This window comes from Mustela nivalis, assembly GCF_964662115.1.
Source record: "Mustela nivalis genome assembly, chromosome: 5".
In the NCBI taxonomy this organism is placed as follows: Eukaryota; Metazoa; Chordata; class Mammalia; order Carnivora; family Mustelidae; genus Mustela; species Mustela nivalis.
In genome coordinates, this window is record NC_139024.1 from 57,649,060 (window position 1) to 57,670,805 (window position 21,746).

Sequence of the window (21,746 nt, forward strand, 5' to 3'; positions counted from 1 at the left end):
CATGGGTTTGCTATTGTTTATTAAAAGAACATGCCTTCAAAATGTTTGTTTCTAATGGTTTCACTTTTCCTAAAGCAACTGGAATGGTCAGAGGGCAGGAGAGAATGCTAGCTAAGTGGACCAGAATTCATATTTAAGCTACAGTCTACTCCGTTTAAAGTGTGCTTACTATTTTAAGATTTGTTTGTATTTTTCTCCTGTCGTTTGATTTCACCCCCATAGTTACTTGGAGCCCTTCCTTTGCAGCAAGACAAGCCGACTGTGGGGACTATTAATGCCAGAGGAAGAAGATTAACTCAGAGTCCAGAGATATCTTGGAAAGGCCATGATGCCAGACCTTTCCTTTGCAAGGGGTTTTAATTCTGGTCCCTGAACAGTATTTTAATTTTCAGTTGAGAGCATGTTATTCTTTAAGTAAGAGAGAAAAGTAACAGCCAAAGAAATGAGTAATAGCCCGCTGATCTCCTCTTACACTTGGCCAAGAAACCAAACTGACTAAGAAAATAGGGACTGCTCCAACTATTTAGTTTAAACATGCCTACCAGCACTGACCACCTCATTCCCACGGAGTTAGGAAGGAAAACAACAAGAGGTAAAGAGTGATTCCAAAGGGAAGAAACACATATTGCAAAAATTCTAACCAGCCTGAAAGTTTTCCCACAGTGACAACATTCAAGCATGAATGTGAGGTCAAACATACCCATCACTTGAGTTTTGTTCCTTTTTCTCAGAGAGATTATAAGACTGGTACATGAATATATGCATTATACAAGATATGGACCTCTGACCCGATCAGGAAAGCTAGGTCACCCTAGAGGTGAACCCCAATGAGAAATGTCCATGACGACGTCCAGCATGAAGTTTTGCATCTCTGTTTCTCCTGGACAGCACAGTACTAAAACAAAAACCCCGTCACTTACAGTCCCCTCTCAAAGTACAAATGTCCTCTTCGCCCTTCGATCAGCTCTACACCACATATTTTAAAAGGGAAAATATCTTTTTAGTCGGTACAATAAAACAGGCAGGTACAGCAGGGATGAGCTCTGTCACCACCCAACGGCACAGAGGAAAGTTTACACAATAAATAGGCAAACCACGTAATAACCAACTTTGAAAATACAGGGAGGTAAACTGATGCACATTTGTCACAGCGGATTTATAGACCCCTGAGTGCTTCTTCTAAAGAAGCCAGTAAGGGGTAAACAATCACATTCGAAGAGAAGGATGAAGCAGACCAGTCTAGACAAATGTGGTGCCGGGAAGTGCAAACTGGTCTGTTCCCCTCACCAGGCAGGCCCTGCCTTCGAAGCTCTGCTACTTAACAAATCCCGCTGTTCAGTAAGTGACTAGGAGATCCCTGTCTTTGCTGTCGTCCCCTTTTCTAAACCTCCCGGGCTGGGAATCATGCCGGCTGACAGACTTACCTAGTAACTGCTTGCAGGCCTGGAGAGCTCCTGGCCCTGGAAAGTCAAGTCTGCACTTTTTCCAACGAAACGGGGAGGCTGCCGGGCTGCTCATCACCTGCAAGTACTTGAGTGACGAGGGAAAAAACGATGCAGGGGAAGTGGACAACAAAAGCAGCCTGCGAACTGCACACTGGGATGTCCTGTTTTGGGGTGGCTTTTATTTTTCCCATGAGAGGATCTGACTAAACCGAACCCAGCCTCTTCTGCACACCAGACAGGAAGTTACACTTAGCAGTCCTTAGGTCGTTTTTTTTTTATTACGGTTGTTGTTGTTGTCTTGTGTTTTTTTCTTTCTTTCTTTTTAATTGTCACAACTCAGGGCCTTTGAATTTTCTAATCTACTACAAGGAGATTATAACTTTGCTTCCTGTTTTGACAGTGTTGGCTGGTAAGGGACACCTCCACCCACCTCCTTACCTACTGTGGATATATAAATAGAGGCATTTGCCCTGGGTGCCCAATGGGGCTGAAGAGTTTGGTTACATATTAACTATACTTCAAAGAATAAATTGGACTTGTTATTTTCCTTTAATATGCATATATACCTTGGAAAAATGAAATTCAAAAGCATTTCTGCTTAATCCCTTACACACTACTATTGTGGGGGGAAAAATAAGCTTCGCTATATAGAGTATAAAATAAGAAGTAAAACTTTTGACTCATATTTTCCAGTCTATCTGATTCTGTGTATGTGCTGGGTTCTCTTGCTCTGCACAGGTTATCCACACACAACAAGTGAGAAAAATCATGACCCATAGTGCCTCGCCCTCTTCTTTCTCTCTTCTTTCTCTCCCTCCTGCTTTGAAATAGAAACTTTTCACTTAGAAGCAAAGATTTTCCTATTCTGTGGAATATGTACCTTTGCCAGAGTACACAGGGGCTTAAGGTAAAAGCCATCTCTGTCCCCACTACTGGCTAAGGTATGATCAAGAGAACTTGCCAGGACTTGCCCCACTCTCCTCCTCCTTATCTCTGTGTGTTTCCTAGATTAGAAGCTGTAGGACTCCGGCAAAATACTTTCTAATACAATCTCCAAATCTGTAAAATGGGAGTAGCGGCCCCACCTGTTTCCTCGGATTGTTTTGAGGAGAAAGCCGCCAAAGGCACAGTGCCACAGACCATGCCATATGGTCAAAGCCCAGTTCTTTTCTTTTCTTTTTTTTTTTTAAACACAGATTTTATTTGAGAGAGAGAGAGAGAGAGACTGCACTGGGGATGGGGGCGGGGCAGAGGGAGAAGCAAATTCCACACAGAGCAGGGAGCCCGACGCAGGCCTCCGTGCCAGGATCCTGGGATCATGACCTGAGCCAGAGGAAGACGCTTAACCGACTGAGCCACCCAAGTGCCAATTCTTTTTGGTAAGAGCTTTATTGACATATAATTCACACGGTATGTAATTAACCGATTTAAAGGACCAAATTCCAGGATTATTACTATAGTCCCAGAGTTAAATGTATCCATCACCACAATGCATTTCAGGACACTTTCACCACCCCAAAAAGCAGTCTCTCTCTGTTTTCTCCCCCACTGGCCAGCCCTAGTCAACCATGAAAATCTACTTATAGGTCACTATAGGCTTTCCTTCCCTGAACATTTCATATAAATAAATTCATAGCATATGTGGACTTTTGTGACAGGCTTCTTCAATTTAGTATGTTTTCAAAATTCATCTACATTGTAGCATGTATCATTACATCATGTCTCTTGATGGTTGGATGATATTCCATTGTATCAATACCCCACATTTTATTTATTCATTCATTAGATGATGGACATTTGGGTTGTATTTAACCTTTGGCTAATATGAATAATGCTGCTATGAGCATTCACGAACACATTTTTATGTTGATGTGTTTTCAATTCTCTCTATGACTGCTAGGTCATGAAGTAACTCCGTGGTTAAGATTTTGGAAGAACCAGCAGAGGTTCTGTTGGTTAGGAAAACCACAGTTTTCCAAAGTAGCTACACCACCCTACATTCCCACCAGCTGTGTATGAAGGTTCCCGGTTACCCACGTAGTCATCAACACTTATTATTATCTGCCTTTTTAATTACAGCCATCCTAGTCCATATGAACGGACATCTCACTGTGGTTTGATATGCACTTCCCTGGTGGTTACCAAAGCGTAATTTTATCAGCAGTCCAAAAACATCTCCATTCTTGTAGGCAGGACTCAAAACTCAAAATACAGAACTACCAGTAAAGCATGGGGACGACTTAAAATGGATACTGGCTACAGTGTGGAAACGAGACCTTATGGTGTCTGGCTTGAACAGTGGCTATTTTCCAACCAGTATGAAAAAGTGTCAACATTTTTAACTGGCACAGCTGTACGGGTTCATGCCAGCTAAATAAATGCTTCCTTTTGAATCACATCTCCAGTAAGAAGTTGCTAGAGCAGCTGGCCCTTCTTTCTCTACCAAAGGGCTGCTCAAGAAAACATTTACGATGAAATTCTCAAGGTAAATATGATATTTCAATAATTGGCAAATCATTCTTTCCTTTTGTCTTTCCATCTGTGTCTTCCTCTTAAGTACAAATAGACTCAGGGGTGTTTGGGTGGCTCAGTCAGATAAGTGTCCTACTCTTGGTTTTGGCCCCAGGTCTTGATCAGCAGAGAGTCTGCTGGAGAGTTTCTCTCTCCCTCTTCCTCTGCCCCTACCCCCCCCCCAGCTCACTCACACACACACACACACACACACACACACACTATCTCTCTCTCTAAAGTAAAATAAGCAAAATCTAAAAAATAATAATAATAAGCAAACAGAATCAACTAAAGCAGCCTCTGAATAGCCATAATTATGTATAAGAAAACATTCTAGACCAGGTATGGCTCACAACTGAGAATCTCACAAATTTTGAAGGGAGCCAAGAAGAACAGGTCAGGATCTAGATACTAGCAATATTTTCCCCTTACCTCTTAAAAATGGGATTTTGGTCAGAAAGATATATGCACCCCTAAGCTTATCACAGTATTATTTAAAATAGCCAAATATGGAAGCAATCTAAGGATCCCTCGATAAAGAAATGGATAAAGAAGCTGTGGCATATATGGATATATCATATCTATACTACTCAGTCCTAAGAAAGAATGAGATCTTGCCATCCACAGCCACACAGAGGGACCTGGAAGGTATTATGCTGAGTGAAATACATCAGACAGAGACAGATAAATTCCGTATGATTTCATTTATACGTGGAGCTAAGAAACCAAACAAACAAATAGAAACAGACTCATAAATACAGAGAACAAACCTGTGATTGCCAGAGGGGAGCAGGTGGGGTGGTAGGAAAATTAGGCCAAGGGAATTAAGAAGTACAAACTTTCAGTTATAAAATCAATAAGTCACAGAAATGAAAAGTACAGGATAGGGAATACAATCAATAACAGTGTCATAACTTTGTAGGACGACTGATGGTAACTATACTTACCAATAGCAAGCATGGATAACATACACAATTATCTAATCACATTATGCTGTAGACCTGAAACTAATGTAACAGTGTGTATCATCCATACTTCAAGTAAAAAGGAAATGTGATATGGGGAGGACAGTAATTATTCTAATTCAAAGGAATTATCCGATCTAATTCAAAGAATTACCTAATTTTAAATTCAAAAACTCTAACTTAAAGAGGTCATCGGGTTTTTTCTAAAGCAAAGAGATTATCTAATCTTATTCAGAGGAATTACAGTTTTTTTCAGACTTCATGTTCCATTTGAACAAATTCATGTACAATGATGTTAACTATCTCTTTCCTAAAACAACCTATTTTAGGATTTTCATTCTCTTGATCCCTAAAAAAAGAAAAATGAACAAAATAAAACCTATATAAAATATGACAAAGAAAATACAAAAATGCCATAAGCTTTAAAAAATAACTTTTTTCTTTATTTTCCAATATAAGACCTCAAGCCTTACAACATATATTAATAACATGATTCATCCCTCTCCTAAGAAATTTTCCATTTCCCAAGGCAGCTCTATGTAATCCATTGTTTTAGTTATTTCTTGGCCTACAGCTAACTATGAAACTAGCCGCTGAACTTTCCTATGTCAAATAGAACTTTCCATTGTGGGAAATATCTAAAACATTCATATTAAGCTAAGTGGAAATGTCATCGTAGCTCAGGAGCAAATATGGCCTGTGTCATCTAGTACAACTTCTAAAGTAGGTTCCATACAAGAAAAGCAAACCATTGATCAAACACAAGCACAAAGCCTCTATCAGAGTTGCTATAAAAACTTGATGGTGAACAAAATCAGAAGCAACGATCAGCTTATCAAAGGCATCTGAAAGTTCCTCTAAAAAGATCTAACAGGGGGCACTTTTTAAAATTGTTTTGTAATATGAGAACCCACTCTATCCACAGACCCTTTCTGCTAGATTACACGTTGACCTCATTTCTAGTTCTTAGGAAATCAATAGACCATTTATGTTGCAAGTATCTGTTGAGGGTATGCACTTTCTTATTCAATCTAGTGTTGACAGCAATAATCAAATTTGGTACATACCACTAGCTTCATTATAGTTCAACAGCAACTGGCTGCCAGCCTAGGTCTACTGTCTCATCGAAAAGGAAAGAAAGGATTGGACTGGAGAATCACAGAACGAATCAGCTGAAATTCCAGGAGGTGGTATAGAAGCAAGACAGCCACTGGGAGACTAAACTCTCTCTATGGGGAAGGCACACGCCCAGCAGCTTCCACAAGGTCAGGCACTGGTGAGCTGACCTTGCTGTGGAAGGCACACATTTTCTTCAACCTTTCTGTTATCTACAAACCATCTTGGCTTTGAACATCTCATTGTAATGGTCAGTCCTAACTAATGAACCTACATCCAACCCTGCAAAGCAGCAGACAAAATCTAGTGACAAACACACTGTCCAACACCAGGAAGGCCAAGTACAAGTGAACACTGACATTAGAGCACTTCCTGAGAATTCTCTAGACACTACTGGCTTCAATGAGTAATTCTTCCACGTGCACTTGGGCTAGAATCAAACATTTTTCTCAGATCACAAAATGCTAAATTAATCTTCTTATGATAAAAACAAGTTCAGCTTTAAAAATAATTAGAGAGGGGGCGCCTGGGTGGCTCCGTGTTGGTTAAGCCTCTGCCTTTGGCAAAGGTCATGATCCTGGGATCGAGTTCCCACATCGGGCTCTCTGCTTTGCGGGGAGCCTGCTTCCTCCTCTCTCTCTCTGCCTGCCTCTCTGCCTACTTGTGATCTCTCTCTGTCAAATAAATAAAATCTTTAAAAAAAAAATTAGAGAGGGAGAAGATCTGACTTTGAAATTTTACTGGACTTTCTATTACAGATGTCGAATCTCCAAGAAAACCATGCTCCAACTAATAGATATTCTCCACATAAAAGCAGCAGGGATGATGACGTCATGTCCTGGTATGACGAGCAACTGTTTTTCTCTATTGTAGAACCTGAAACAATTTCAGATTTACCAAAAAATGTGTAAAAATAGTACCAAGAGTTCTCATATTCCCCTCACCTAGCCTCCCCAGATATTACCATATTACATAACCAGAAGATGACTGTCAAACCAGACAGTTAGCCCTTATGCAACACTACGAACTACCCCACAGGTCATGTCCAAATTTCTCCACTGTCCTCTTTTCCTAGGGATTCGTGATTCAGTCCAAGATCCTGCACACAAGCAGCATTTCAAACATCTAGGCTGTGTCCTTTTCAATAAATCATGCAGCATCCCATGAACATTTCTGATCTCTTCAAGAGAGATCATATCTTCTCAAGCTAATGAGGAGGTGTCATCGTTAACCGAGGAGTCTTCCCAGCTGGGAATGTTCATTTCTTCCACAAGTCTCTTCATATTTACTCTGCAGTCTTATCAACCTTACCGTGTAAACATAAGGTCACACAGAGCTTCACAACCCCTTTGTGAAGGGTTTTCAAAACCCTTAAACCAGTTGTTTCACTGAACTAGAACTTTTCCCACTTGAGCCAAGTTAATAGAGCACAAGAGGGAATATGTTACGTTAAAACAAAACAAAATAGCAAGATTCAGAGCAATTTCCCCCCCAAGCAAACGTATTCATCGTTCTGCAAGAAATGTGTGTGTGTCATGAATGGTGAGATAAGGAGAGCTTTTTTTAAAAGCACCCTAGCAATTCAAGTCAGATTTCACCAACAAATGAATTTAGGTCAAGCTCGAGTTTACTGTTAAATGAAGTACAAAGAAAATACCTTTTGGTGTTCAGAGTTCTTTAAAACTACTCTCACCACACATGAGGGATGGTGGAACTGCCTATGAAATCCATGACCTTTTTCATCTCCCACCCACCTCAACCACATCCTCTTTCACTCCATCTCCCAACAAAGCCGCCTGCAGTGTCCCCTCTGCCTCCAGGCTCACCCCACACCAATCTACCTTTCCAGATTCCCCAGAGTGATCTTTCTAAAATATCTACAACTCCCAATGACTCATAATCCTTAAACATTTCCCATGCCAAAAAGGGGGAGGGGTGGCTATTTCATCATCTTCATGAAGTCTACACAGTTCTCCACCATCTGAACTAACTCCCCTATTTGTCCATACCATCTACACAGCATTACAGAAATGGTATAGTCTCTGCCCCTCAAGATTCTCACAGTCGAATTCGAACCCTTTCATATTTTCATCAGAGTAATTATTGTTTAGAATACAACTTCTCTAATTAAAAAAAAAAAGTGTTACAGGGTATTTTAACTCGTTTCTTTTTCTAGCTAGGAAATTCTACCTTCTTTCTTTCTTTTTTTTTTTTTTTTTTTTTTAGATTTTATTTATTTATTTTGACAGACAGAGATCACATATAGGCAGAGAGGCAGGGAGAGAGTGGTGGGGAGCAGGATCCCTGCTGAGCAGAGAGCCCAATGCGGGGTCTATCCTAGGACCCTGAGATCATGACCTGAGCCTAAGGCAGAGGCTTAACCCACTGAGCCACCCAGGTGCCCCTCTACCTTATTTCTTGCTCACATTAAAGATTAACAAAATCCACATGCTGACATGACAAGGATTTTTCACATGACTTTAATAACATCTAAAAATACTCACAACGCTACTGCTGGTACAGTTAAAACAATTACAAAGAGGAAAAGCCAGGAAAACTTTTCTAAAAACAAGCAAAACCAAAAAAGTAACATCAAGGATGGTATTTCATGGGCTGAGTGATTTCTCATGAGACTGCTTTTCCAAAGCACAAAGATATAAATAAAATCTGAAATCATGCCTTTGTTTCCATATTAGTATATTAATGGAATGGAATGCCATTATAATCAACAAAATTACATTAAAGAGAATTAAGCCAAAATGCCCACCACTGAAGCGCTTAGAATTTATCCCCAAGCACGCAGAGGCTGACCTCAGATGCAAACTTATAGAACAGGCCAGTGAAGGAGGAAAGATATCCTATTTTTTTAAAGTATAGTTTTACTACTAGAATGCAAGTAGTCAAAAATACCTACCTAGAATGATGAATTAAGAGAAAAATTCCTAGAAGTTGTATTTGAGGATTAAATTGTAAACGTTCTTACAGTTATCTCAGGAAAACTGTACAGAAGTAATGAGATTCAGAGGTAAGGAAGGAGTACCACCAAATCCCTTAAGGAGATGGGTAGAGAGAAGTGGTAGGTGCACATGTCCACTCACTCCACCCAGATAGGTGAGGAGAGGTCTGAATAGGAAACTGGGGTTCCCTCCCAGGGCAGGCCTCCTGCGTGTGTGTGTGTATGTGTGCACACACGTGTAGCAGGGTTTCTCAACAATTATGCTACTTCCAAACAGAAATGGCCACGGCCAGGAATCAACAGAGGTGAAGTCCAGGAGCTGAGGGTCATCTGTGTTAGAAGAGGCTAACGCTACATGGCTGCTGAGTGATGCCAAGGCTTTGTAGCAGCCAGGATCCAGTCTGCCAGGTCAGCATAAGGAGCCCTGCAGGACTGGCTGCTGAAGGCAGAGGTCCCTGGGATGGCCACTCTAGAAGAAAGCATCCCACTCTAGCAGAAGAAAGGAAGGTCATTGCCAGGGTTCTGCAAGGAGCAGGAACAGTTATTTAAGGAGACATCAAAAGAGATGAATAAAACAACACAAACATTTTAAAAGGAAAGTGGAATTTTTAAATGTTATTTTAAAAGGAAGAAAATGGAAGTGATTTTTCTGAATGTTTGCATGTTCTATTTTTATAAATCAGGTGAAAAAGAAATGCTGCCATCCATTAGCACAGTGACTGGCACACTGCAAGGACTTAATAAATGAACACTTCCTGAAAGAGAAAGGAGCTGATGTGGAAGACACTATCAGAGTAGAAGTTAGCAGAGCAGGACAGCAAGAGGAGCCCAGGCTGGCTCTCACATCCAAACGGCACAGCATGTGGGACGGGCCCACCTGATAGAGAAGGGAGATCACACGGTCTATGCGGGGGGCAAAATGAAAACTTGCAGCACTGGGGCAGACCCCAAAACTGCAAAAAGGGGCTCCACAGGGGAGAAGAGAGCTGTGGCCAGACAAGGACACTTCCAGAAATACAAAGGTGGAATCATTTTTAAAAGTAGAGGCAACCTGCTGGTCCACAGGACAAAGGTCAGCAAATGATTTTGCTTGAAGTGCATCTGCTGGCATGGTGAGGCTGACTTCCCCAGTTTCAGAAGGTTCTAGAACCATCATGCTTCATGAGAACGTATGAAGAAGAGATGCAGGGGATTACTCTTTATTGTTAGCAATAAAAACATTCAGTGGGAAAAGTGACCTAAGTCACAACCATAGGGCACACCAGCGTACAGATCCAGACGCGGGCCTTAAAACACTTTGCCCCTCTGTCACTTGCAGTGACAATCTCAATCCAGCATCTGCTGTCTGGAGCTCTTAGGCTCTTATGCAAACCTGAGGATGCTGGCCACTCAGGAGATATGGGTATTAACGTGTGTGAGTCATCTGTATTTTCCGCCTGCAGCTGATACCACACAAAGATAGTCCCATCTAATTATGGGCACACCCACCCAAACTCCCAACTTGGGAATGAGGTGTCATCACCTACTTGTGACAACTCAGGGCTGAGCATGGGAAGGCTCTGAAGGAAGGATCCAGGTAATCATGAGGCAGAACCCAGGCCAAGGCACTGACCAGGCGTATTTTCAATCAGCTCCAGGATTTCTGAGATGATCAAGTTTCCAAGAGGTAACCAGGTGAGGAACAGAAAAAGCCAGTACTAGTTATCACTCAAGAATTTATGAGCCTCAGCACTTAGCAACAAGGTCCCAGGACCTGAAGCCAGGTTCACTGAGCACCTGCTCTGCTCCACATAGTGCACTGAGAACCAGTTCCCAATCCAGGCAGAGTGACGCAAGCCAAGTGCCACAGAAGGGAGGCTGTGGCACTTGCTATCACCGCGGGGATCGGGCCGAGACAGACACCGAGACAGGCTGGAGCCTGTAAAAAGGGAAAGGAGAGGGCAGAGGCTGAGCAAACAAGGTGGGAGTGATCGCGACAGAAGGCAAGAAACACATAAGCAGCCTATTGTTAAAGCGTTCTAAGAAGTCACAAAGAACAGGGAGGAAGATGGGAGGGTGGAACTTGGAAACAATTCCAGAAGGTACAAAAGAGAAAGCAGTGATCCAGAACTAAGGCAAAACCAAAAGTCGGGCCATCTTATCCCAAGGCAGGCTCTGGTGGAGAAGTGGCCAAGCCCAACTCTGGAGCTCGGGGTCATCTGTGCACCGGTCCACATGAAGCTCAACTTTCCAGAAAATGGTTCCCCTTGGAGAAGGTCCATGAGTAAATCTGTCTATCAACAAAAGTATAAACAAAGAAAATACAGTCAACTTAGTTTTAAATTGAGCATGTTGGACTAAAACATCTCCCTGGAGGTTGCCAACTCAGGAGAGCACTAGAACATGAGAATGTAACTGCTTGGTAAAAACTCACCAGCTTCCGGGACCTCTGAACTCAAGGCTTCTTCATGTTTATTTTCAGTGATGCCTGCAAACTTCCTACAAGTTAAGCTGTACCAATGTTTGGTACATCTCTCATTTGAGAGATGAAGTAATGGAGTTTCATGACACCAGATGAAACACAAATTCGCTCTGGACGTTCTCAACTCCAGAACCAGCTCCCAGCCCCACAGCTTTCCCTTCCGGCAGTCATGAGCCTTCGAAAGCAGCTCCCTGGGGGCAGGGCCTTAACGAACGTGGAGCCCAGAGATTTCCAAGTCCGTTCCCTGAAAGTAAATGATACTATACAGCACTTCCTCTCTTCCTCAGAGCCATAGCCAAAAATCATATGAAACCAAGAGGAAATGCTATTCCTCAATTGCAGGAAAGTTCCAAGTATCAGGTAGCAGCAACAGCTGCTGAAAGCTGGTCCTGCCCCACCCCATCCCAAACTCTGGCACAAACACTGGCCTCTGAATCTTGTTGCTTGCTCCTGTAGGAGTCTTTCAGCAACAGAAGGACCTGACACTTTTGCTCTCGAGGGCATTACAGTCATACCCTGAAGGAAGAAGGCGGTGACTCTGCACATGTGCGACTACCCTGACCCCCTCCACACCGGAAAGAGGGGGGAGGAAAAGGAAATGAAAGCAAGTGACTCTAGGTTCTGGATTTCATACACAAGAATAGCCAACAACAGGTGCAGCGTTCCGGTGAAATTAAGCCTCTCAAAACGCCTCTTGCCTCTGCAGCACAAAGAGCCCAAGCCCAGAAACCCAACATTAGCAATGATGTCAGAAGTGCAAATCATCATCATTTTCTCGCCAGTAGCAATTTTGTAAAAAAAAATTACCAGACCACAAAGTATGTCTCTGCTGACACATGACTTCTTTCACAGTGTCCTCTCCCTCGAACAGTTCACGCCAAACTAATTTCAACATTGATCACACCAAAACATTTTTTCACAAAGCCCAGGGACCAGCAGAGCACCTGGGATATAACAGGTAGGCAATATACACTTAGCAAATGAATGACTGAAACAAACAAGCAGGTAAACCAAAAGTTGTCTTCACAAATAAAGATAACCAAAATCGTACCTTCAGAACAGTATACAAATGCGTTTTTTTTTTCCCATTTCCTCAAAAAGAGAACGGAAGGTCAGATTTAGGAGCCAAATCTCCCTAAAGAACAGATCAGAATTTGCTAACCATCCATCCCCTGGCTGAAGCCAGTATGTCTGTCAGCCACCCGCTGGCATTAACAGACTATGCACAAGGGTTTCTCATTCCAAGGAGGCCGAACGGGGAACACAGTCATAATCACTGGAGCCTTTGGATTTTCCTTTCTTTCAACGTGTCACGTCACACAGCATCTTCCACCTGCCATTACTATAAAATATACAAAATAAATTTTTTTGTGTAATCTTATCTTATCCAATAAAACAAAAATAACCCATAGGTAGGTACTACGTTATGGAACGGGTGGGGGTGCTAAATGTGACGTGTATGAGATAAACAGGAGTACAGATGAGACCTAGCAGAGATGAAGCCACTTTACGGATGATAAAACCTGAGAGAAGGAGCAGAGGGAAATGACATAAGACTGAACCCATGGATGGAGAATGTCTGCCGCACTGATACCATATTGAATAAAAAGAAGACTATCAGTGTGAGAACATCACTGATTTATATAAGATAAAGGGCTTAAATAATGATATTAATTATAAAAATAAAATTTCAGGGCACAGATAACTTAAATCATCAAAATTATCAAATGTCTGAGAACTAAGAAGTACAAATAAACATAGAGTGTAATAAACCATTGTATAAAATTACCATAAAGAATAAGTCCATTTCGGGGCAGCTAGGTGGCTCAGTAGGTTAAGTATCTGCCTTCTACTCAGGTCAGGATCTCAGGGTCCTGGGATCTAGTCCCACTCTGTGCTCAGTATAGAGTCTGCTTGGGATTCTCTCTCTCTCTCTCCTTCTCTACCCTTCCACAGTGCTCGTATGTGTGCTCTCTCTCTCAAAGAAATAAATAAAATCTTAAAAAGAAAAAAGAGTAAGTCCTTTCAATGCATTTGTCATTCAATTTTTTTAAATTAATGAAAATCCCTTTAATTTATAACCTAAGTAATACAAATAGAATGCCTCTTATCCATATATATTCAATTTAAAGAATGCTAATTTTTTTCAAGTCATTCCTTCCAAGATGCAAAATAACTCTACCTTCTCTTATCTCTTAAAGGTCCTGAATAAAACTCTTAACTAAGATGCCTAATTAAGAATTACTTCAAATTCAAGGAATAAACTGGAATAGCAAGAATATGAAGAGTGCTTTGTTTTTTAAGTGACATCTGTCCATGCATGCACTCATTCATTTGCAAGGATCTACCATCCCCACAGGCCAGGCACTGTGCAAGGCATTACAGAATTACAGACGCGGTGGTGAACAAGAAAATCTTGGTCCCTGCCCTAGCGGAGATCACAGTCGGGGGCACCGATCAACAACAAAGTCACCGAAGCAACTGGCATTGTGACTAGTGGGCTGAAACAAGCAACAGGACAGTGGTAGGAGATGACAGCCTGAGGTCTGCTTCAGACAGGCAGTCAGGACAGGTGTGTAGGAAGAGAGGCAATTTAATCCAGGACCCGATCCCAGAAAGAGGAGAAGGGGCTAGCCAAGAGCTGGAGGATGGGTACTCCAGGCAGAGAAAAGAGCCTGTAAAGAGGCTGTACTCAGAGCCATAAGATGGCCATGGACAGCACCATGGGCAGTGAGAAAAGAGAAACACTATAAATATGGAAATGGCATCTCACCACATGATCACCCAACATGCCTTTGCCATTACACACACTTTCTCTTGGCCAAGAATCTTTCTCTTCCACACTCTCTCCTGAAAAAATGACCCTCCGAGAAAGAGCAAAGACACCAGAAGTTAACTCCCCCTCACCTGTGGTCCCACAGCATCCCATGTGGGACATTATTATACCTCTTATCACACACTGCGCTGAATCACTGTGTTCAAGGACCCATAAGCAAGGGTCTTGCCTTATTTGTCTTTGTTTCCTACCAGTCTATATGGAACTTGGCACCAGCAGATAGGAAATTGAGTGAATGAACCAACCAAAAGAGGAACGGACAAATTAAATGACTGCAGCCACACCACCAACACTAATTCATTACCCAGTGTTGGAAATCTGGAGTAGCACCGTGCATACAGTTCCCTAACCCATTTACGGTGCTGGGGGCAGGGTGACTTCTAACCCCCGATGACTGTCAGACAACAACCACTTTTGGGCAAATCTTGCATCACAGGAAAGTGACGAATAATTTTCAGAATATCATTAGAGGCTGGCACCCAGACATTGATAGTCATAAACATGCTTCCACTGCCAGGCCCCGCATGAAGCTGTGAGGCCAGAAGTGGCCCATCCACGAAGATCTACAATGTTTTAAACAGAACACATCATATTTCCAAAATGCTGTTCATGATGGATGTTGTAAGATTCTTTACATGTAAATAACTCCTTTCATAATATTCAGAGGAAAAAAAAAATTTAATTCCAAGATCACCCAGAGGACAACCTCATTTAGAATGTGTTGCTCAGGAATTTTCACACTAATTCTTGGCTCACTGAGTCATGCCTGGGTTTCCTGTCTACAACCACTGGGCAAAAATCTAAGCAACCATAATATTCTAAGCGAGGGTTCATTACCTGCCTGTGACCCTTCGTCGTGGTCTCCATGTGTAGAATCAGACGTCACTTCCATTTCTCGTTGACTCAGCATGTCCTTCAAAGGTGCTTAAGATTCATAAACCAACCATGCATGTTGTCTGGAGTCACAAAGATGTACATACCCGTCCACTGGAAAGTGTGCTTTGATGGAGTCAAATTGAAAAGCAGAGACAAACAGTATGGGAATCATGGAGAGAGAAGTCCCTCCCCAACTGCCCAGACCAGAATGGTTACATTCCTGCCTCTGTGCACAGCCCAATCCTGGTCTACTCCATCGGAGCCTCTGCCAGGCTGTGGAGCCTGTGGCCTTAAAATCTGCAGGTGTAACAGCACTTATCTGCCTAGGAACAGCCAGGTAAGGCATGCATTTCTGCAAACATCTCTGTTCAAATTGCTCAGGAGGCGGAGGAGCCAAGCACTTTCTCAACTTCAACTCTCCTTAGGTTTTCCTTGAATTTGTGCCAAATGAGAATTTGGGTGAGGAAAAATGTTTAGGATTTAAACAATAAAAAATGTTCATAAGTGTCTAGCTCTCATTAATATACTAAATAATATGTGTATGCCATCAAAAACTCGAGGATAAACTATGCTCTTCACCAAGATTAAAAATACTACTCAATGAAGTGCAAACTGCCTATTTCGCCAGCCTCAAGGCACAGTCTCTGCTCACTCATTCCCAGTCCCTGTCCTCATTCAACTTTTTCTGTGGGCCAATCTCTGCCCTCAGTCGATACTCAAGTGTCAACTTAAATATGGCTTCCCTCAGCTGCCTTCAGCTCAGATCATGATCCCAGCATCCTGGGATCGAGTCCCACATCGGGCTCCTTGCTTGGCAGGGAGTCTGCTTCTCCTTCTGCCTCTGCCTGTGTTCGCTCTCTCTCCCTCTCTCTCTCTCTCTGACAAATAAAAAATCTTTAAAAAGAACTTTTAAAAAAAAATTAAAAAAATAAATATGGGGGCACCTGGGTGGCTCAGTGGGTTAAGCCCCTGCCTTCGGCTCAGGTCATGATCCCAGGGTCCTGGGATCGAGCCCCACATCGGGCTTTCTGCTCTGCAGATAGCCTGCTTCCTCCTCTCTCTCTGCCTGCCTCTCTGCCTACTTGTGATCTCTGTCAGATAAATAAAGAAAAAATCTTTAAAAAAAAAAAAATAAATAAATATGGCTTCCCTTACCACTAGCATCCATTTCAGGCCCCTTCCCCATACATCACGACAGCACTTCAGGACCTTTATCCCCTAGCAAGTAAACATCCAACTATTTGTACATTCTGGGGTTTGGTATGTTTCTTCTATTAGTCAATATATCCCAGAAGATGGACACCAAAACTGTTGTGTTTGTCAATTCTGTTGACCATGCCCAGAAAAGTGCCTGGCATATGGAAGGTTTAACGAAGAGTTATTTCCATTTCAGGGGCACCTCGGTGGCACAGTTACGCTCCTGACTCCTGGTTTCAGCTCAGGTCATGATCTCAGGATTGTGAGATCAAACCCCACGTCAAGCTCCACAATCACACAAAATCTGCTCGAGATTCTTCCTCCCTCTCCCTCTACCCCTCTCACTTGTGCTCACTCTCTCTCTCTCTCTAAAATAAATATTTTTTAAGAGTTATTTCCATTTCAAATTGTTGTCTGCAAAAATACTCTTCATGGCACACTGCTGTACAGATATAAATGCTCTTCTTAAGCCATTGGCTTCTTCAGGGGTTATTACAAAGCAAGGGGTCCATGAACTTGGACAGGAAGAAAAATTAACTATCTCACTAACCCTAACAAAAATTTGCATCTCCTTTTATTACAAACCTAAGTCATAAAACACACAATTGGTAGTAATTTTGGCTGTCTTAACAGCAAAACTCATAGCCATTTTCACTTCACATTACAGCTGAAAAATCATTTGTTTGGCTCTTCATGCCCTCACAACAGTTATGGACCAACCTTGGATCACAATATTGAATGTATTCATAAACATAAAGAATACTCTGTTACAGGCTTTTTAACTATTTTGTAAATGATTTTCAAAATAATTGGTTTTCCTTTATAATGTCATGTACTTTATTTTACGCATTTAAAAACATTTGTGTGGTGTACCACACTGCTAAAGGGGCCAATGGGGGTCAAAAAAAGAGTAGGGGGGGTGATGAGAATAACGAATAAAAACCCTAATCTACACCATTATCATGAGATATAAACATTTGATGTACCAAAAAATGCTTACATTTGTTTTTCAATGGGTTGAACATATTTTTACTCATGGGGAAAAGGAATAAAACATTTCTGAAAGAAAGACAATTCAAAATAAACAGAATTATTAAAGAAATTATTTTTATAATAGAAATATTTATTTCATTAGTTTCAATAAAATCAACTATAAAAAAAGAAATACTCAAAGGACATTTACAAGTTTAATAGTTACTATACAGTTCAACTTAGATATCCTTGACATACCCTCTTTCTTGTTTTGAGATATAAAGGATATATAACATTGTATTAGCTTCAGGTGTACAACATTATGATCTAATATATGTATGTATTGCAAAGTGATCACCACAACAAGAAGTCTGGTTAGCATCCATAAATGCACATATTTAGAATTTTTTTATTGTGATGAGAACTCCTAAGACCTATTCTCTTATACTGTATTACTAACTACAGTCACCATGCTATATATTAATCCTCCAGACTTATTTATCTTACAGTTGGAAGTTTGTACTTGTTGACCACCTCCACCCATTTTCCCCCTCCCAACCCCTCAGACCCCACCCCCCCCACACCCCACTCCCTGCCTCTGGCAACCACCAATCTGCTTCTCTGTATCTAGGAGTTTGTTTGTTTGGGGTTTTTTTAAGATTCCACATCTACATGAGATCACACAGTATTTGATCTTTATCTGGTACCTGTGACTTATTCCACCCTTGAGGTTCTCCACATTCTTGGAAATTTTTGCAGGATTTCCTTCTTTTTTATAGCTAAATAATATTCCTGTGTGTGTGTATGTAGCACATCTTTTAATCTATTCATCCATTGATGGAAACTTGGGGTTTTTTCCATGTCTTTAATGACATCGAGCACTTTTTGGCATACCCTTAATAATGATGAAACTTCTCTTAACTTTTTTCCTTGAAAGACAGATCATGGAGTCAATGAGTTCCTAGGATTTGTAAAACGAGGATACAAGGCAGACAAGGTTACAAAACATATCATACTCCCACCGACGGAAGATTCGCCCCCTCTTATTTCTCCAGCAGCTCTGGGAATATAGGCACATATCCCAGCAGGAGGAGTAACAGAGTGATCATTGACACCTTACTGTGAGTGGCTTTAATCAGCCAACCATTAATATGTACAACACCAATAAAAAAAGGAGCTCTAGGGGCACCTGAGTGGCTCAGTGGGTTAAAGCCTCTGCCTTCAGCTCAGGTCATGATCCCAGGTCCTGGGATCGAGCCCCGCATCCGGCTCTCTGCTCAGCTGGAAGCCTGCTTCCTCCTCTCTCTCTGCCTGCCTCTCTGCCTGCTTGCAATCTCTGTCTGTCAAATAAATAAAATCTTAAAAGAAAAAAATAATTAAAAAAAAAAAAAAAAGGAGCTCTGGTGAGAATGGAAGGGCCAGGCCTGGATGGAGTTAGAAGGACAATGGTCAGCAGAAAAAAAAATCTCAGAGAAGGTACAAAAATAAAATTTTACAGAACCTCAATGGCAGCCAGCAGGCCCCAGCACCATGATGAGAACTGCTCTGAAGGACTAAAGACCGCAGATTTTCTCTCACACAATTAAGACAGCTTGGGGCCAGTTCAGTTCAATATTCTCACCCTTTCCAACCAAAAGGAAAACAACAGGACAGAAAAGGTCCTCACAACCTTGCTCTCTTCTTCCTCTCTCATCCTGTCCCTATTCTTGCTGACACTGAGAACTTGGAGCCCAAGGTCTGCAGGCTTTGATCCATAGGCAGGAGTCACAGCTCTTTCGGCGTATTAACAAAACCCTCAACTTCACACAGTAAACAGAAACCTAAAATCTTTCTAGAAGTTCACAGCCCCAACCATTCCCACCAGAACATTTCTTGGAAATCTGTGAAAGCATTTCTTTTCAGATGCACATCCACGAGAAAACCATCGACAACTAAATGAGATTTGAAGGAAAGTGAGCAAAAATTTCTCTTCAGGGCCCATGTAAGCCCAGAGTAGCATGAGCATACTGAGTTTGGGACTGTTCTTTAATCTTGAGAAAGTCAACTCTTTCCTCCTGGACTCAGTTTCCTCAATTTCCAGGCAACAGAAGTGGAGAAGATGGTCCCTTAAAACATCATCCAGCTCTAAAATTTTCTGAAGGTCCAGGTTGCCACAATAGTCATGCAGGGTTATAAATGAGAGATAAGAGAAGAAGAAAGCCACTTATCACCAAAAAAAAAAAAAAAAAGTTTGTAAGTCAGGAAGTGCGGGAAAGAGACCATTTCAGCCTGAAGGTCTGTTTGCTCTTAGTGCTCGAATGTTCCCGTTCCTTACATTTGTATTCCATTACAACCACAATGTGTGAAATGTCTAACAGAAAACACTCCCATAATCACTAGCAATACAGAAAGTATGCGGCTGTAATGTGAGGAGCGGCTTGTCTCAAAATAATTGGGACATTTACAATTCACATGCGCAATAAATGATTGTTAAAACCACAAAGTCTGTCCAGCCAGGCATGAGGAAGGTATACAAAACTTTACAATAACCATGCCTAACTGTAGCTAGAAACCAGTACTGAGAAAAACGACTGAAAAGATTTAGAGGACCATATTACTCACAGAGGCATATGTGACTGCCACAAAAAGTAAATATTGTGCAGAATTTTCTATACTGTCAATAAAATTTTTAAACAAAATGATCTCCAAAGTAAGTATCTCATTACATGTTCCTCAGTTTTTAACAGAGCAATAAGTAGCAATATCAAAGCAATAAATAAACGCCTTTTTTTTTTTTTAATCAAATAGGATTATAACAAAATCCAGCAGTCCTGCCTCAGTCCTTGCCAGGGGTTAACCCCTTCCATCTATTACCTATTTGTTCTGACATTTATGCTTTTCTAAATAGTGCACTTACAGTGCTATTTTCGGATTTTAAGTCAGTATTTACAAAATTTTTGTTATGGTAATTAAGAATTTACCTCTGTTACATCTCCTCTTCCAGTCTCTAGCCAGTTTTTCATTTCTGATAGCATACAATTTCCAAGACTCCTTTCTTATCCTCTGAATCTGATTTTTGTAGCATTCTGTTCTTGTTTCAAAGAGGTAATTATTTTCCCACCTCTCTGAGGGTATTTATTATTTTACGTATCATTTTCCTCCCCTTTCCCTTAAGTTTCTTTTTCCTGTTGGTTGGGTTAGGCTTTAATAATCCAGTTTTCCTCAAACAACGGACTCCTGGCAGCCCCTCACATTTCAAAATGAGGCAGTCAAATGCCCAAGTTCCATGTGCTTGGGTGTCACCTGCCAATGATGGTATCAAAGTAGGTCATCAAATTCCAATCTGTGACCATACTATCTTCCCAATAAAAGAATCCTCTGATTTGGGGTTGGTATAGCTTCAACAATTCTAGGGTTTCCAGAGTCTTGGTGTCCTTTCATCTTGTTGGTGTTAAACCAGAACCTTACTATCCTCTGGGACAGGGATCCCAAGGCAGAGTTCATATTTATGTATTCTATAGAGAATGTATAAATCTATATTCTCCCGTGCAGGGAGAGAAGAAGAGGAAAGATCTTAGGAGTCAAGGCTCACTATTTACAGATCTCTAAATCAGGAGGCTTACAAAGTCTGAGGGGTCCAACAAGAGGACTCTTGTCACCACCCTCTGCCCTGGACCCCTCAGCAGTTAGCCACTCCGCCATCATCTTCCAACACGTGATGCCTTACCCATCCAAAGCCACTTTGTCTCTACTTCCCTTTGGCCATATTAGCTCTTCCTTTTTTTGTTCTTTTTGCTGTAATTATGATGGCACCAAGGAGTGATACACACATAACCATTCTTCTACTTTTAACTACGAGTTCTGCTCTCTTCGATTTATTCTTAGGGAGAGTCTGAAAATGGCCTCAAGACCATAAGTCAGGCCCTGGTTTCACACGGCAACAGCATGCAGACAAGACTTCGTTCTCGAGAGTCTCAAATCCCAAAAGACAATCTTGCTAAATATCTTATCATCAAAACCAGACTTTGCACAATAATATTCATAACATCAGATATAACTGTCAGTTAATTATTCTTTTCATGATTAGGTCCAATTTGGAATTTGAATATAATATTTATAATACAATACAGTCACTTCATATACAGCAAAACGTTATAGATATAGCATCAGATTACATTTCTTTCCTTTATATTCAAATGTGTAATTTTACTGTACATTCAGTAATTCAATCCAGCCAAATTACAGCTGCTACGGGGGGAACTCAATTCACTTTACATACTGGAAATACTAAATTGCATTAAAACTGTATTAAAAATGCAAATAAATTTTACCTCTAAAAATATATAAATATAGAAACCTAAAGAACATCTTTATTTACTAAAAAAAACCTCTGTAACTATATCAAGTATATTAATAATGAAAGATAAAACAT

At 41.2% G+C, this 21,746-nt stretch overlaps 1 protein-coding gene across 4 annotated transcripts in view; it reads right to left on the reverse strand.

Moving 5' to 3' along the window:
- The window catches only part of UTRN (utrophin), a 507,070-nt gene that overhangs the window by 450,386 nt on the left and 34,938 nt on the right, over positions 1-21,746 (reverse strand). For 2 of the 4 annotated variants that reach the window (XM_082730777.1, XM_082730778.1), the window contains exon 1: positions 1,425-3,202. The exons of 1 other annotated variant lie outside the window; for it this stretch is intronic. In XM_082730777.1, the coding sequence (XP_082586903.1) occupies positions 1,425-1,518 (94 nt within the window). In that variant the 5' untranslated portion in view covers positions 1,519-3,202. Of the gene's footprint in view, positions 1-1,424; positions 3,204-21,746 lie in introns of those variants that run through there. One more of the 4 variants, XM_082730780.1, reaches the window with a different exon arrangement.